The sequence below is a fragment of the Carcharhinus amblyrhynchos genome, chromosome 15, assembly GCF_965287045.1.
Source record: "Carcharhinus amblyrhynchos chromosome 15, sCarAmb.v2.hapA, whole genome shotgun sequence".
Lineage (NCBI taxonomy): Eukaryota > Metazoa > Chordata > Chondrichthyes > Carcharhiniformes > Carcharhinidae > Carcharhinus > Carcharhinus amblyrhynchos.
Genome location: NC_137338.1, coordinates 31253292 through 31268200, shown reverse-complemented (window position 1 = coordinate 31268200; position 14909 = coordinate 31253292). Strand labels below are relative to the sequence as shown.

The window sequence follows — 14909 nt, the reverse complement described above, 5'->3', positions numbered from 1 at the left end:
TAGCAACTTCTGACATCCTTCCACACTATCCACAACACCTCCAGCCTTTGTGTCATCAGCAAACTTACCAACCCATCCCTCCACTTCCTCATTCAGGTCATTTATAAAATTCACAAAGAGTAAGGGCCCCAGAACAGATCCCTGGGGCACTCCATTGGTGACCGACCCCCATGCAGAATATGACCCATCTGTAACCACTCTTTGCCTTCTGTGGGCAAGCCAGTTCTGGATCCACAAAGCAATGTGCCCTTGGATCCCCTGCCCCCTCACTTTCTCAATAAGCCTTGCATGGGGCACCTTATCAGATGCCTTGCTGAAGTCCATATAAACCACATCTACTGCTCTTCCTTCATCAATGTGTTTAGTCACATCTTCAAAATATTCAATCAGCCTTGTAGGGCATGATCTGCCTTTGACAAAGCCATGCTGACTATTCTTAATCATACTATACCTCTCCAAATGTTCATAAATCCTGCTTCTCAGGATCTTCTCCATCAACTTACCAACCACTGAAGTTAGACTTACTGGTCTATAATTTCCAGGGCTATCTCTACTCCCTTTCTTGAATAAAGGAACAACATCTGCAATCCTCCAATCTTCCAGAACCCTCCTGTCTCCATTGATGATGCAAAGATCATCGCCAGAGACTCAGCAATCTCCTCCCTTGCCTCCCACAGTAACCTGGGGTACATCCCATTTGGCCCTGGCGACTTATCTAACTTGATGCTTTTCAAAAGCTCCAACACATCCTCTTTCTTAATATCTACACGCTCAAGCTTTTCAGTCCACTGCAAGTCTGTACTACAACCACCAAGATCCTTTTCGTAGTGAGCACTGAAGTAAAGTATTCATTAAGTACTCTGCTATTTCTTCCAATTCCATACAAACTTCCCACCGTCACACTTGATAGGCCCTATTCTTTCATGTCTTATCTCCTTGCTCTTTACATACTTGTAGAATGCCTTGGGGTTTTCCTTAATCCTGCCTGCCAAGGCCTTCTCATGACCTCTCCTGGCTCTCCTAATTTCCTTCTTAAGATCCTTCCTATCAGCTGTATACTCTTCTAGATCTCTAACATTACCGAGCTCTCTGAACCTTTTGTAAGCTTTTCTTCTTGACTAGATTTATTACAGCCTTTGTACACCACAGTTCCTGTAACCTACCATAACTTCCCTGTCTCATTGGAACGTTGCTATGCAGGATTTTAATGGGGAGTGGTGATAGGAGGACTGCTCCAGACAACAAAATCCTCCAAAAACTTGCACTATGCAATCAGAAATATATTAGAATCATAGAATCCCTACAGTGCCAAAAGAGGCTATTTATCCCATTGAGCCCTCACCTAACACAATCTCATCCAGGGCCTATTCCCATAACCCCATGCATTTACTCCTGACACTAAGGAGCAATTTAGCATGGCCAATCCACCTAACCTGCACACCTTTGGACTGTGGGAGGAAACCGGAGCACCCGGAGGAAACCCACACAGATACGGGAAGAATGTGCAAACTCCACGCACTCAGTGACCCAAGCCAGGAGTTGAACCCAGGTCTCAGGCGCTGTGAGGCAGCAGTGCTAACCACTGTGCCACCATGCCTATTAGATAGATGTTTCAGTAAAGATCTCTGAGGTCGACCTTGAGAACTAACGAAACAACAGGAACTTTGTGCAATTGCAAAACCTCAGTTCAGTAATCATAGATAATTGCTATTGTTTGCATTTGTAAAACTTATCTTTAAAAAAATCGAAACATGGGATGTCACCTGTGACTGCTATATCAGGCTACATTCCTTTCTTAAAGTGATGTTTCCCTCAACAGTTTCTGACATGGGAACCAGACATTCCCAGATATCAAACAGCTTTGCATTTTTAACTTCAGAGATTGTCACTCTTATGATACATCCAAAAATATTGGAATTTTCCTTTTTGATTCAGAATTTTAATAAGATTTCTACTGGAGAAGAATGCGAAGCTGGAAGTTTCTATCACATTGAAGAGGACACTTGGCTGGCAAACAGCACATTGTTGTCTCCAATTTGTTGGGCTGGTGTCCTTCACCATTCCTTTGCAAATCAGATTGCTCTTTACAGGAATGTTAAACTGTAAATTGCTACAAGAACTGAAAGTACATGATTGTGCAAACTAAATAATCCAACTTATCTGCAGCTCAAACCCATATCTGTGCTTTTTATCAAATACAGTTTCCTTCCCAATGTCATCCAGAAATCTTCTGCCTGTGCTCTAACCCATAGTGAAATCCACTCTATTATCACCTTCAACGCTAAACCATCTGAGAACTCTGCATTCCTCCAACTCTGTCCTTGTTTGTGTCCCCTGTTCTCTTTGCCCCACTATTACTTTTGCTTCTAAGCCCTGAGCTCTCTTAACTTGTCGGCCTTTCCATCTCCCTCCTTTTTTAAGACCCCCCCAAAACTTGGCCCTTTAACCAAGTTTTCAATCACAACTCATAATAGTTCCCTATTGGACTATGTGACTATGTAAGATTTTCTTTTTCCAAAACACGTTTAGACATTTCTGTTTGCTAATGGCGCTTTATAAATGCAAGGTGTTATTCTGACCCATACAATAACAATCCAAGGTTATGTTAAGACAAGCTACAACTTGTCTTGTCCAGCTTGAGATCAAGTCATTTCAGCGTTGTGGAATTTTCTAGAACATAGAATCAATCAGAATGCCTGATCACAATTGTGTGAACCAAAAAATGCTGTAGATATAACCATTTATTTGAACCATAATGATCATACAGTAGTGATAATTATTTTACTTGTCCAAATATTGTATGTTTCAGTTCTGAAAGCCAGAGAGAGAAGTCGAGAGGGAGAGAGGCAGGTGGAGTTTGAAAAATTCATTTATGGTGTGTGGGTGTCACTGGTTAGGCCAGCATTTATTGTCCATCCCTCGTACCCCTGAGAAGGTTTAATGAACTGCTTTTTTAAATGGTTGCAGCCCCTGAGGTATAGTTTCACCCAGAGTGCTGATAGAGATGGATTTTGACCCAGCAACAGTAAAGGAACGGTGATATATTTCCGAGTTGGGATGACAAGTGACTTGGAGGGGATGACAAGTGACTTGGAGGGGAACCTCCAGGTGGTGGTGTTCCCAGTTATCTGCAGTCCTTGCCCTTCTAGATGATAGTGGTCATGGGTTTGGAAGGTGCTGTATATAGAGCTCAGGCAAGTTCCTGAGGTGCACCTTGTAGGGACAGAGAAAGAGATAGAGACCAAGAGATGGGGACAGAGAGAGAATTGAGAAGTAGACCCAACAGAGATAACATGGAGAGAGAAATCAAATGACTTTGTAATCACTTGCTGCTTTCTCCAATGCTATATGGTCATTGCATTCCACCATCTTCTAACCTCAACCTGAATATCAGACAAGCCCATGCCTTCTCCACCTGAACAATCAAGTGGGGAGTCCATGAGTTGCGTGGGTCTGACCAAACAGCTGGTGTTTTTGGGCTTTGGATTTGCAGACTGGAGAGGTTGTAGTGTTTTATAAATCAGAGTTGACAGTACATAACACTGTCCTTGAGTCTTGTTACTTGTGAGTTGACTGACTTATAAGGGCCTGTGACTATTGAGTGAATAAAATATTAGACATGAAATAGTCTGGGATGTTTAATGAAGCAGTTATTGTGCAATGTTTTGTTTAGTGGATGTTTTTCCTTAGAAAGAAGTTCAGTTGATGTGTAGTCAAACATTTGTGAGTAAACCATAATCTGCTAGTAGCTGCAACTTCTGACCTGTAATTACAAATAGAGTTCAAATGATTAAATGAAACCATTTGGGAATTTTTTTAAAACTTTATTCCAATCCAATCCAATCCAATCAAATTAAATCTAATTCAGAGTCCCAACAAGTTGGGACATTCCCGATCCAAGCTGACAAGTCAGGGCTCTTACCTCCTGTCTTGGGCTTGATCTACATGATCCAAGCTGATTGGAGTAGGTGTAGATCCTCCTCCAAGGCTTGATCTAATTTGCATCTTAGCCAAAAGGCCCAGATGCCGCTTTAAAAAATTGCTTCAAATGAAGCTGAAATGTAACCTAACGACTTCAACCAAGTGCAGCATGTCGATACTACACTTGATCTTAGCCAAATTTGGGAATTGTTGGAGCTAAAATCATAATTTTGCTCCTGAAATTTAATGGAAATTGACTGTTGTATTCAAAGCCCCCAGTGTAACACCTGTCACAGTAGGGAAACATTAGTCACATTTACTGCACAAAAGCTTTCTTTGCTAACATTATTTATATTTGTATAGGTTCCATATTATCAACGGGTGGGAACTATTTTCCTTGGCGAGGAGCGAGAAACTGAAGATGCCACTGTCACAAGAAAATTAAGGGAGGCTGGAGCAGTTATCATTGGTGTATCCAACATGCATGAGCTTGGAATGGGCGTGACAGGCTGCAATGTCAATAGGTGAAGTTGTGACTACCTCCAACCTGTAACTTAGTTTCTTTGTAGTTTTAACTCAATGACCAAAAGACAGATTACTTTAGAATTCTGTTTCCCTTGGATCATGCTCTTTATGTTGTGGAACCAACCACTTGCACATAATTTTTTAACACATCAAAATGTCCAAAAGCACATTGCAGGAGTGTTATCAAACAAAATTTGAGCCACATTAATGAAAATGAGGGACAAATGACCAAAAGCTTGGTCAATGTTGTAAGGAGCCTCTTAAAGGAAAGAGACGCGGAGAAACTGGGTTTAGAGTAATACCAGAATCTTGGGCCTAGACAGCAAAGGTCATGGTTGCCATTGATCATAATTTACTCTTATTTTCTTTTCTAGTATAATTAATCAAGAAGTATAATTACATATTTTTTTGTTTTTTATTTTACTGGAACTATTTTAACGTTATGTACTGACAACAGTTAAAGGATCTGCTTTGTGCCAGATTTCCAAGATGATGCCAGTGCTGAATTTCTGCATTCATGCTGTAAACGATGTGGATTAGTGTCTGATCTAGCTTTTATAATATGGCCTCGATCTTCAAGTCAGTGGCAAAGTTGCTGCCCTACACCACTGATTGCTGATTGCATTTTAATTACGTTCTTACTTTTACCGTCAGCTGCAGAAGGAATTCGGGCTCCTGGCTTGATCACCAGCGAGGGAGGGTAGGGAGGACAAGTGGCGGGATATCATTCTGGTGAAGCCACGCCTCCTTTGATTTTATGAGCTGATGACCTGCCCTTTGAACTTTGCCTTCAGATAACTTTTCAAAGTGATTACAAGTGTTTCCAAAGCTTTTTTTTATTCTGGTGCAACTCCCCACCTCCAGTCTTTGGTAGAGGCTCCCTTTTCCTAGCTCCCTCGCACCACCCACCCTACTAGTGGGATTTAGGGCAGGTCGCTGAACAGTGCCTGGAGGGTAAAGGGCTGAGTGAAGTGAGCAATCCTGGGGTGAGGTGGGGGCAGAGGAATTGCCAGGACCACTGGAGTGATTTGACATTCGTTCTGATTTAAAGGGCTGTGCTCCTCGCTACTAGGAACAGTGGTGAATAAACCAGTGTAAATAACAAGTATCAGGCAAACAGCCCAAACTTAGATAGAGGTCCTGGTGGATCCTCTGTCCCACCAGGACCTCTGGTGGGAATCATGAAGCCAATTCTAGTGAACCACACGTTCCAGATTGCAGTGTAACTGAGCTGTCTGGAACTTTTGGTGTTGTTGCTGCCTTCCTTCAGTAGAGCCATACATCTCCATGTTCACCTCTATTGGGAGTCAAGATCCAGCTGATGGTACATTTGAACCATTGAAATAGAGATTGCAGCATTCTCAAGAGATGCCCTAAGTATAGTCTTGTGCTGTAGAGTAATGTTGTGCTGACCCCCCATTGCCTGATCTTTCTGATTCACTTCTAACCAAATATGATCTGAGTTAGTGGCAGTCCCCTGTCCAGTTTTGTCTTGTCCTTTTTTTAATTTTTTCTTTATTTTATCCATTTATCAATGTCCAATTTAAAAGCTGTTGTGGATTGTATTTCCACCACTGTTTCTGTCCTATCCAACCCTCTGCACGGACAAATTCTCTTGATTTTTCTTTCATTCATTTTGTTTTCAGATTTAATTGAATGTTGAACACAGGACCTTTTTCCTAATCCCAAAACCAGCCCATGCAAAACCCAGTGCAATGCCCATCGGGTGGGCAAGGTTTGGAACACAATTAAATTGTCCTAAACTGACTTAACTACAGCCCAAGAAACCTTTTCAACCATTTTTCTCTCTTTTCTATCCTTTAGTCAGTGAATTTATAATCCAGGGGCTCAGGCATGTGAGTTTGAATCTCACCACAGCAATTGGTGAAATTTAAGTCCAATAAATTTTTTATTTTGTTCATTCGTGGGGCATGAACATCGCTGGTTGGCCAGCATTTATTCCCCATCCCTAGGAGCCCTTGAGAAAATGATGGTGAGCTGCCTTCTTGAAATGCTGCAGTCCATGTGCTGCGTGTTGATCCACAATGCCGTTAAGGATGAAATTCCAGGATTTTGACCCAGTGACTGCAAAGGAACAGAATTAAAAACTAATCTCAATCATGGTGACCACAATAACTATCATTGGTTATTGTAAAAACCCACTGGTTCACTAATGCTCTTTAGGGAAGGAAACCTACCATCCTTACCTGGTCCGGCCTACTTATGACTCCAGATCCACCGCAATGTGGTTGACTCTTAACTGCCCTCTGAAATGGTCAGCAAGATATCCCATTCAAGGCAATTGGGATGAGTGCTTGCCAGTGACACCCACAACCCATGAAGGAATAAAGGAAAAAAAGTCTTATTAATTGCCTTTTGAATATTCATATATACTATGTTAACAGCAGTTCCTTTATCAATGCACTCCCTTATTTCCTCCAGAAATTGTATTACATTTATCTAACATAAGTTGTTTGCTGACTGGCCTGAATGTGCTTATTATCTTCCTACAATAACAACGTGTACTCTTCTAAAGCTTGTAATATATAGTAGTAAGATGTCCCGGGGTATTTCACTGTGCATTACAAAGTGAAATTAGACACCATGCTAAACAAGTTGCTGTTATTTGGAGACCTTTTAAGTCTAGTTTCTCTACCATTATAATATCTGGCACTTGTGTATTCAACACTCTGCACAGATCTTTTTCCCTTCTGTTGTATTTCTTGGAAGGCTATGTTTGGCAAAGGCTCATTTCTTGCAATCTGGGTGATAACTGCTGCTGTTCTAACAATGAACCAAGGCGGATGGGAAATACTCTGGGTGTTGCTGTAGTGCTGTGTTAAGCATCCCTTGATCCAGTGATACCTCAGGCAGTATGCTTGCCCCTGTGAGGACCCAAGGATCCATATTTACCATTCCTCCACCAGCATATTAAGACACCCATCTCCGGGCTCTACATTTCAGACTTATGCCACCCACCGCAGATTGAATTAAGGCCAACAACAATATCGTTCTTCCTTTAACTATGAAGAGCTACCAATCTGTTTGTTAGTTTGTGAGGTATATCAACCTTGCTGGTGTTTATAGACTGAAAGGTGTTATCATCATTCTTGGGTTGCACCCTTTGTCCTTTCCCCCACACTCCAGTAAGTCTGTATCAGCAGATTGGCAGCGATGAGTTAGGGGGGGTTGTAGTGGAAGATCACAGCAAGAGAGAGAAAACTATAATAAACTCTGTATATTCTCAAGGCATTGGAAATGTACATTGAAAAATGTCTGCAGCTTGGATGTATATTTTACACACGCTCCTGTCACTGCAGGTATCATGGTGTTCCCAGAAATCCTTACAACCCACAGCATTTTACTGGAGGGAGCTCCAGCGGCTCTGCGGCAGCTGTTGCAGCAGGTATGAGTTCAAATCCTCCAAGAATGAGGCACTGACTTTCATCAGTTTTCAAAGTGATTTTTTTATTTTAAGCCAACTATTTTAATGAAGAATGTAGAAATAAGTATACAAGTTTTCTGGTAGTAACATCTGCTCAAGGTAGTGCTCACATAGCTAGTCATAGACACAAGGAGCTGATTTAAATCTGCATCTAAAGGGAACTAATTAGATTCACGGGAACTGATTAGATTCACTGGCCCTGGGATTTCTGTCTTTTTTGATGGTGAGTGTTGACTTTTGCTGTCTTTACTCCTTGGAACCCGATTGCACCTTCAGGGTTTATCGTAGGTGCATATTTAAGTGGGCATTCTCAAGTTGGGTATGAAGATCGCTGCTCATACCACCGCCTTCCCCTTGGGAACTGGCAGTCGGTGAAATCAACTGATCTGGTAGGAACTTCCCTTGTCTAGTCCTGTATCATCGTTAGACCTGCCCATAAAAAAAGTTAAGCCTTTTTCAGTAAGGTGTAACTCGGTTTTGACATTAATCTGAGTAATAACAATCGCTGAACAACTGATCCCTGAACATATTTGTGGAATGTTTTTAAACATCTCTATTATGATTAATTACAAAGCTTTTTAAACTAATAGTTTTTAAATAATTGAAAAAATTCCATGATTTTTCAGCTTCTTGCTTAATCCCATGTGTGCCCTAATCTTTATTCTCATACTCTTTTCAAAAAGAGTTACAAAATTTTGTTTTGTTGTTTGCGATTTCCTTCTTGGCTGTCAATGAGAATTCTTTAATGTGATTGGCTATTTGGACACCTTGGGCGCGATTAGTCTTGAGTAATTAAGTGGGCCAGAAATGTCAAGTGGCCAAAAAAGGGAATTATGACCAGCTAATCATAATTTTTCCAGGCCAATTTTTTCCACGTAATTAGCCTTGCACCAGGGAACAGCATAAAGCTCGTTACAAAATTCAAAAGCTGATTTCAAACTGTTTAGCAAGCGTGGGACAGTATTGTCCCTGTTTCTGACCTCGCCAGTGGAGGTCCACACAGTGGGGATCACGTTCGGCCCCCAGCAATGGGGATCAGGTGTGATGGCCTTACTGATCAGACAAGAAGCCATTGAGGCTCCCTGTGAAGTTAGGTGCAAGTGGGTTTTCCTTGGACAGTGCTAGCCTAGTACTACCAGTCTGGCACCCTGCACTGCCCAGCGGGCACCAGGCAGTGCCAAGGAGGTGGGGCCTGAGGGGGTGGGATGAGACAGGGGCAGAGTGAGACTGGGGTGCGGTGGAAGGAGATAGGAAGGGAGGGAATGGGGAAATCTGTGTAGGGGTTGGTCGTGCTGTGGCCAGCAATCAGGAGGAAGCTGACCATCGGAGGGGGGTGTTTGGAGCTGGCAACTGGGGGGATGGGGGTGCTTGGGGCCGGCAATTTGTGGGTTGAGTGTTGGTCCAGGGGGTGAGGGGTTTGGTGGCAGAGTGTTCTGGACCACTGATCGAGGGGTGGGGGAGTGGGGGGTGGAGGCACACGCCAACTGCTCTGCCACTATCCTGGGAGATCAGCACATGCGCAGTGGCTGCCTCGGCAGCCCGATGCTGGCCTCTTGGGTGGGTTTAGGCTTTGCCACCACCACACCACCCACCCACCACACCCTCCCCCGCCCCGAACCCGACCGGCGTAAATCCCCTGACAGCCTCTGTAGTGTACAGAGTGCTGAAAATTCAGTTAACTAAGCTCACCTAAAAAACGGACAGAAAAAACTCCTGCTTTCCCACGCGTTACATCATGCCTCTAGATTCCATCACTGTAACTCTACACTGGGAAATCCATTAAACTGTGGTACAATCAAGTTCTACGGTATCGCTAGATCTGTCGATCGCAATTTTCTTTGAGGTCAGTGGCAAGTGCCCGTGCCTCATTAGTCACTGCAAAACTCCAGACCAAAATGGTTCCCTATAGGAAACATGGAGCTTTGTGAACATTTGTGGATTGCTTGAGAACTTTAGCTAGTACAGATCAGAATGAATCATAATAAGAGTGCTCTGTATTTCACAGCTTCTAGAAGATGACAATTTCTAGAAATCAGTCCATTAAGTAATGGCTCTGTGTAGGCAGTCTCCCCAGTCTTGCTCAATTCGGCCTGTAGTGAATGAATTTTCTGATTACTTGAGGGCAAATTGTGTTTTGTCCCTCTTTGTCTGTCTACATGAAGTCTTTGATCACTACTAGAATGTGTTCCCATCGATACTGGACATTCTACATGTTACCAAGTGGCCACAACTTGATAGAATTTGTAGGTGGGGCAGCCAAGCCCAGTCCTCCACTGATCTGATGTCCTGGGAACACTTTCAGCTCATGTCGCTTGATTGTAATTGGGAGCAGGATCCTAGGGTACATTTTTTGACTTTCTAATTAGCAGGTACTAAAATTAATTAAATGTGCTATCACCATCCACATCAACTAATTCACCACAGACAGCACAAACCTGCAACTTTTCCGGTCTGGTGTGGCTTAGCCACTGACTATATAGATTTACTGAGCCTACTCCTAATGGCTCAGTAAATATCCCTGATTAAAAAAATATATTATCTAGAAGAAAGAGAATGTGTTAAACTGCATATTTTTTTTTGGAAAAACACACATTTATAATGGCACAACACCAGTAATAAGTAATTCGAGAAGTTGCAGTTTCTGTGGATTTAACCTGTGATAATATTTTCTTTAAAGGTCTTTGCCCACTGGCTATCGGGAGTGATGGAGGAGGTTCAGTAAGAATTCCAGCGTCATTTTGTGGCGTAGTAGGACTGAAAGGTATTTTTTATTTTGATGTGATTTCAGAACGTGCTTGCGTAGCAGAGCTCTTTAATGTTCGGGGATTTGTGTTCAGCTGAACATCTGCCTAATTGTAGGTCTTTGTTCATTTACTTGCCAGTTTAAAATAGAAATCCTTTGCTGAGGTGACTCAGAAAATTGACTTCCACATTGCAAGTTAGGGTCCAGTAATTGTATGTTGGTAAACCCTACTAGTTTGGCATCGATATGCAAGAGAAATTCTGTCTATTTTTCCCTCGGATTAGATCAATGTAACCACCTCACGCAGGGTGGAATTTTTACACTTTTAGAAAAAGTAACTTGTGGTCATTTCAGTGTCAAAATATCTGGTGCAGGAGTCAACCCACTTTGTACCAGCCCACTTACAGCTTAAGTAGATGTACCTGGCGGGCAATGAATCCACTGAGAAGCATGTTGATCATTTAAATGTTATGATGAGTCTGTGCCTTCATTTCAACAATCATTCTATTTTTAACCACAGGAACTGGGTTTCAAGAAACTTAAAATCATACAAAGGAGGCTATTCGGCCCATTGGGTCTGCACAGACCCCCTGACAGTGCATCTTGCCCATCACCCCCGCCCTATCTACATTTATCAGGGCTAATCTGCCTAACCTACACATCTTGTGACACTAAATGGCAATTTACCATGGCCAATCCACTTAACCTGCACATCCTTGGACTGTGGGAGGATACCAGAGCATCTGGAGGAAACCCATACAGACACAGGGAGAATGTGCAGACTCAGCACAGACAGTCACCCAAGACCGGAATTGAACCTGGGTTCCTGGCACAGTGAGGCAGCAGTGCTAAATTCTATCCCGCCCTTTGAAGTTTAAAGCATCGAAGTGGGGTGGAGGCAAATGCCTTTGAGCCAAGAGGTGCAGAAGTGCTTTCTCTAGGCCTGATCACCTACCAAGGAAACCCCCATCCCTCAGATCTGCCTCCCAACCCTTGACCACAAAGGACCCTCCAAATCTGTTCATTCCCCCATCTACTTGGTCTCGTGTTCTTTGGCCCTGTGAAGCAGATCTCCTACCTGACAGGTCCCATGGCAGTCAATTAGGCTGACCGTGGACGAGAATCCCAATTAAAAGACTAAATTCTTCAGGACATTCCGGAAACCTGTTCTTCTGGGCTTTCTACACAACCATGGCCCAGAGATTCCTGGCCAATGTCTTGTGAAGTTTAGGAGTTGTAACATAGGATATACTGGAATCAGCATGTCTGGCACTATTTAATTCTAAGATTTTCTGTTTATACAGCTAAATTTACACTGATTTTGTCACATCCTGTTATATATGGAATTTGTTTGTGTCTCAGGAACATTTGTTGACTTGTAGCCTGAATATTTGTTAGTTCATTTATTGCTAAACAGGAAATTTGTTAACAGTTTTATTTTTAACTTGGGTTTCTTTTAGTTACTTTCGGTCGCATCAGCACCTTTGGGTCATATCCGCTTTCCTATTCTACTGTCAGTTTGGGTAAGACAAGACTCTGTACTCCACTAAGTTACATACAGAATTCTCTGTCCAAATTTATGGACTTGCAATGAGAATACATGATATTCAGGGAAGGCAGTGGCCCGGTGGTATATTCGCTAGACTATTAATCCAGAAACTCAGCTTATGTACTGGAGACCCAGGTTCAAATCCCATCATGGCAGACGGTGGAATTTGAATTCAATAAAAAATATTTGGAATTAAGAATCTACTGATGATCACGAAACCGTTGTTGATCGTCGGAAAAACCCATCTAGTTCACTGATGTCCTTTAGGAAAGGAAATCTGCTGTCCTTACCTGGTCTGGCCTACATGTGATTCCAGAGCCACAGCAATGTGGTTGACTCTCAATGCCCTCGGGCACTAGGGATGGGTAGTAAATGCTGGCCAGCCAGTGAAGCCCATATCCCATGAATGAATAAAAGAACCTGAGTGAACTATCCCAAATCTTCTTTGATTGCACCTTCCAAACCCATGACTCCTACCACCTAGAAGGACAAGAGCAATAAACACGTGGGAACATCACTACCTTCAGGTTTCTATCAAAGCCCCCCTCTTCCCCCCCCCACATAATAGACAAATTTATATTCCAACACAATATGATGCAAAAGTGATCATGCAGAAGTACCTTATCAATGAGATACTGTTCTAACACATGACTTATAGTATCAAAAGCACCTGCTCTATCGATCTACAGTATTTAATTCAATTGTTTTTCCATTTTGATGATTTGCTTTCTGCTCCTAAATTTCATGTAATAATGCAACTAAGTAACTCCAAAGTAGCTGCATGCTCCTCGCTCCTTAATCCCATTTGTCTCCACAGTTATAAGAAATTAGTTGTTTGGACAATTAAGCTGTTTTAGACAAAGCTGAAATCTCTGAATAATTTGCTCCTATTGACAGGTCCAATTTGTACCTCTGTAAAGGATGCAGCTATATCCTATGGCATTCTGGCAGGCCCAGACCCCAGTGAACCATATGGTAAGGTTTACAATTGACTGAAAACATTTATGTATATTCATGGGTTGAATATTTGTAGTTAGTTGAATGAGACTGCTTTACATGCAAGAGAAAAATGTAGCTGGCAAAATTGTAATAAAACTCTATGGGTGGGAATTTCCAGACTCGCCCGAGTGAGGCTGTAAAATCCTGCCACTTGGGGAGACTGGAGATTCCTGCCCAAGGCCAACAGAGATTTCCATTGTTGGACTCTTGCCCGCCATGGTGGTAGAGTTGCGGCCTATAAGTGGGATGTGTGACAGCATTGATTTTTCGTACTTTTTTTTAAAAGTTTATTTATTAGTGTCACAAGTAGGCTTACATTAACACTGCAATGAAGTTACTGTGAAAATCCCTTAGTTGCCACACTCCGGTGCCTGTTTGGGTACACTGAGGGAGAATTTAGCATGGCCAGTGCACCTAACCAGTACATCTTTCGGACTGCGGGAGGAAACCAGAGCACCTGGAAGAAACCCACGCAGACTCTGCGTAGACAGTGGCCCAAGCCAGGAATCAAACTCAGGCCCCTGGCACTGTGAGGCAGCAGTGCTAACCACTGTGCCACAATGCCATCCCATTGTACAACATTCCAACCTTTTCTGGAGGATTCCTTTATTGCCTGGATTTAAGCCAATATGGAGGAGGTTATTTGACTAGTGTTCTAACCTGCGCTGGCACCATTACCTGGATTTTGGAGGTTGAGAAAAGCCCAGGAATAGACCCTGAGGAAGTCCATTAGATTTATATGCAGTTTAAATAACCCTAAATTAACATGATAGGAGACATGGCACTTTATGCTATAGGAGAGTGTAACCTTTGAGGAAATTTAATTTAGCCTTTTTAAAAAATAATTAAATGAAATTGCATCTAGATAGGCTATAGAGGCTAAGCAAACTGGGGAGACAGGCAATACAGGTATAATTTAGGAGAGCAAATGATTAGATTAGAAGGTCGAATGTTCTTCTCTTTAAGAGGTTGCCAACCTCTGGAATAAGTTACTAGCACGTATAGTGAGTGAGGATTTGCTGCCAACATTTATAGGGGAGCTTGATGTGTGACACACATAACCACATCCAGAAGGTGGATGTGTGTTAATGGAGCGTGTAGCTAGTTCACCATTATTTCCTGGAACCTGTTTGTCTCCAGCAAATGCAGAAGAATTTTCATGAAGCTTTTCTAAAATTAAACAAAGGAGGTGATCTTATCAAAAAAAGTGCTGAATGAACACGAAAACGGGAGAATTTCAGATTTTTTTTGGCGAAGGAAAAAAAGTCAAATCTTTTGCCACTCTGTTCAAAAAGTGAGTTACAATCTGATTCTCGCCATAAGGGGAGAGGTGGGGCTTAAACACACCGAGAAGTTGGCTGCAGTTTGTTAGAGGGCACTATTGTGCATGTGCCCTGATCTCCCAATGCACAGTGTCAAGTGTAAACGGTGCACTGTGAAATTGTCACTCCCCCCTGGACATCACACCCCCACCCCTCCGATCACTGCCCCTAATACTACACACCCCCCCTCCCCCCCACCCCGGGGATCACCACCCCAATTTTCCTCCATGCTGGTGATCCCTGATGCAGACTATGCAGCTCCCCACCCTGCATCCCCTTCAGACTTGGTCCTGCCCCACAGTGCTTGGTGAGTGCTCCCAGGGTATATGGTTGGCACTGTCAGGGTCCCATGTGCCTGCCTCTGACAACCCAGGGGGGCCTCGGTGGCCTCTGGTCTCACTGGCG

The 14909-nt window shown here is 42.8% G+C and overlaps 1 protein-coding gene across 2 annotated transcripts in view; it reads left to right on the top strand.

The window, feature by feature from the left end:
* Positions 1–14909, top strand: part of LOC145352947 (uncharacterized) — a 55934-nt gene that overhangs the window by 20315 nt on the left and 20710 nt on the right. For both annotated transcript variants that reach the window (XM_080203256.1, XM_080203255.1), the window contains exons 8-12: positions 4285–4445; positions 7767–7852; positions 10569–10652; positions 12095–12157; positions 13081–13158. In XM_080203256.1, coding sequence (XP_080059382.1) covers positions 4285–4445; positions 7767–7852; positions 10569–10652; positions 12095–12157; positions 13081–13158 — 472 coding nt within the window. The remainder of the gene's footprint in view (positions 1–4284; positions 4446–7766; positions 7853–10568; positions 10653–12094; positions 12158–13080; positions 13159–14909) is intronic.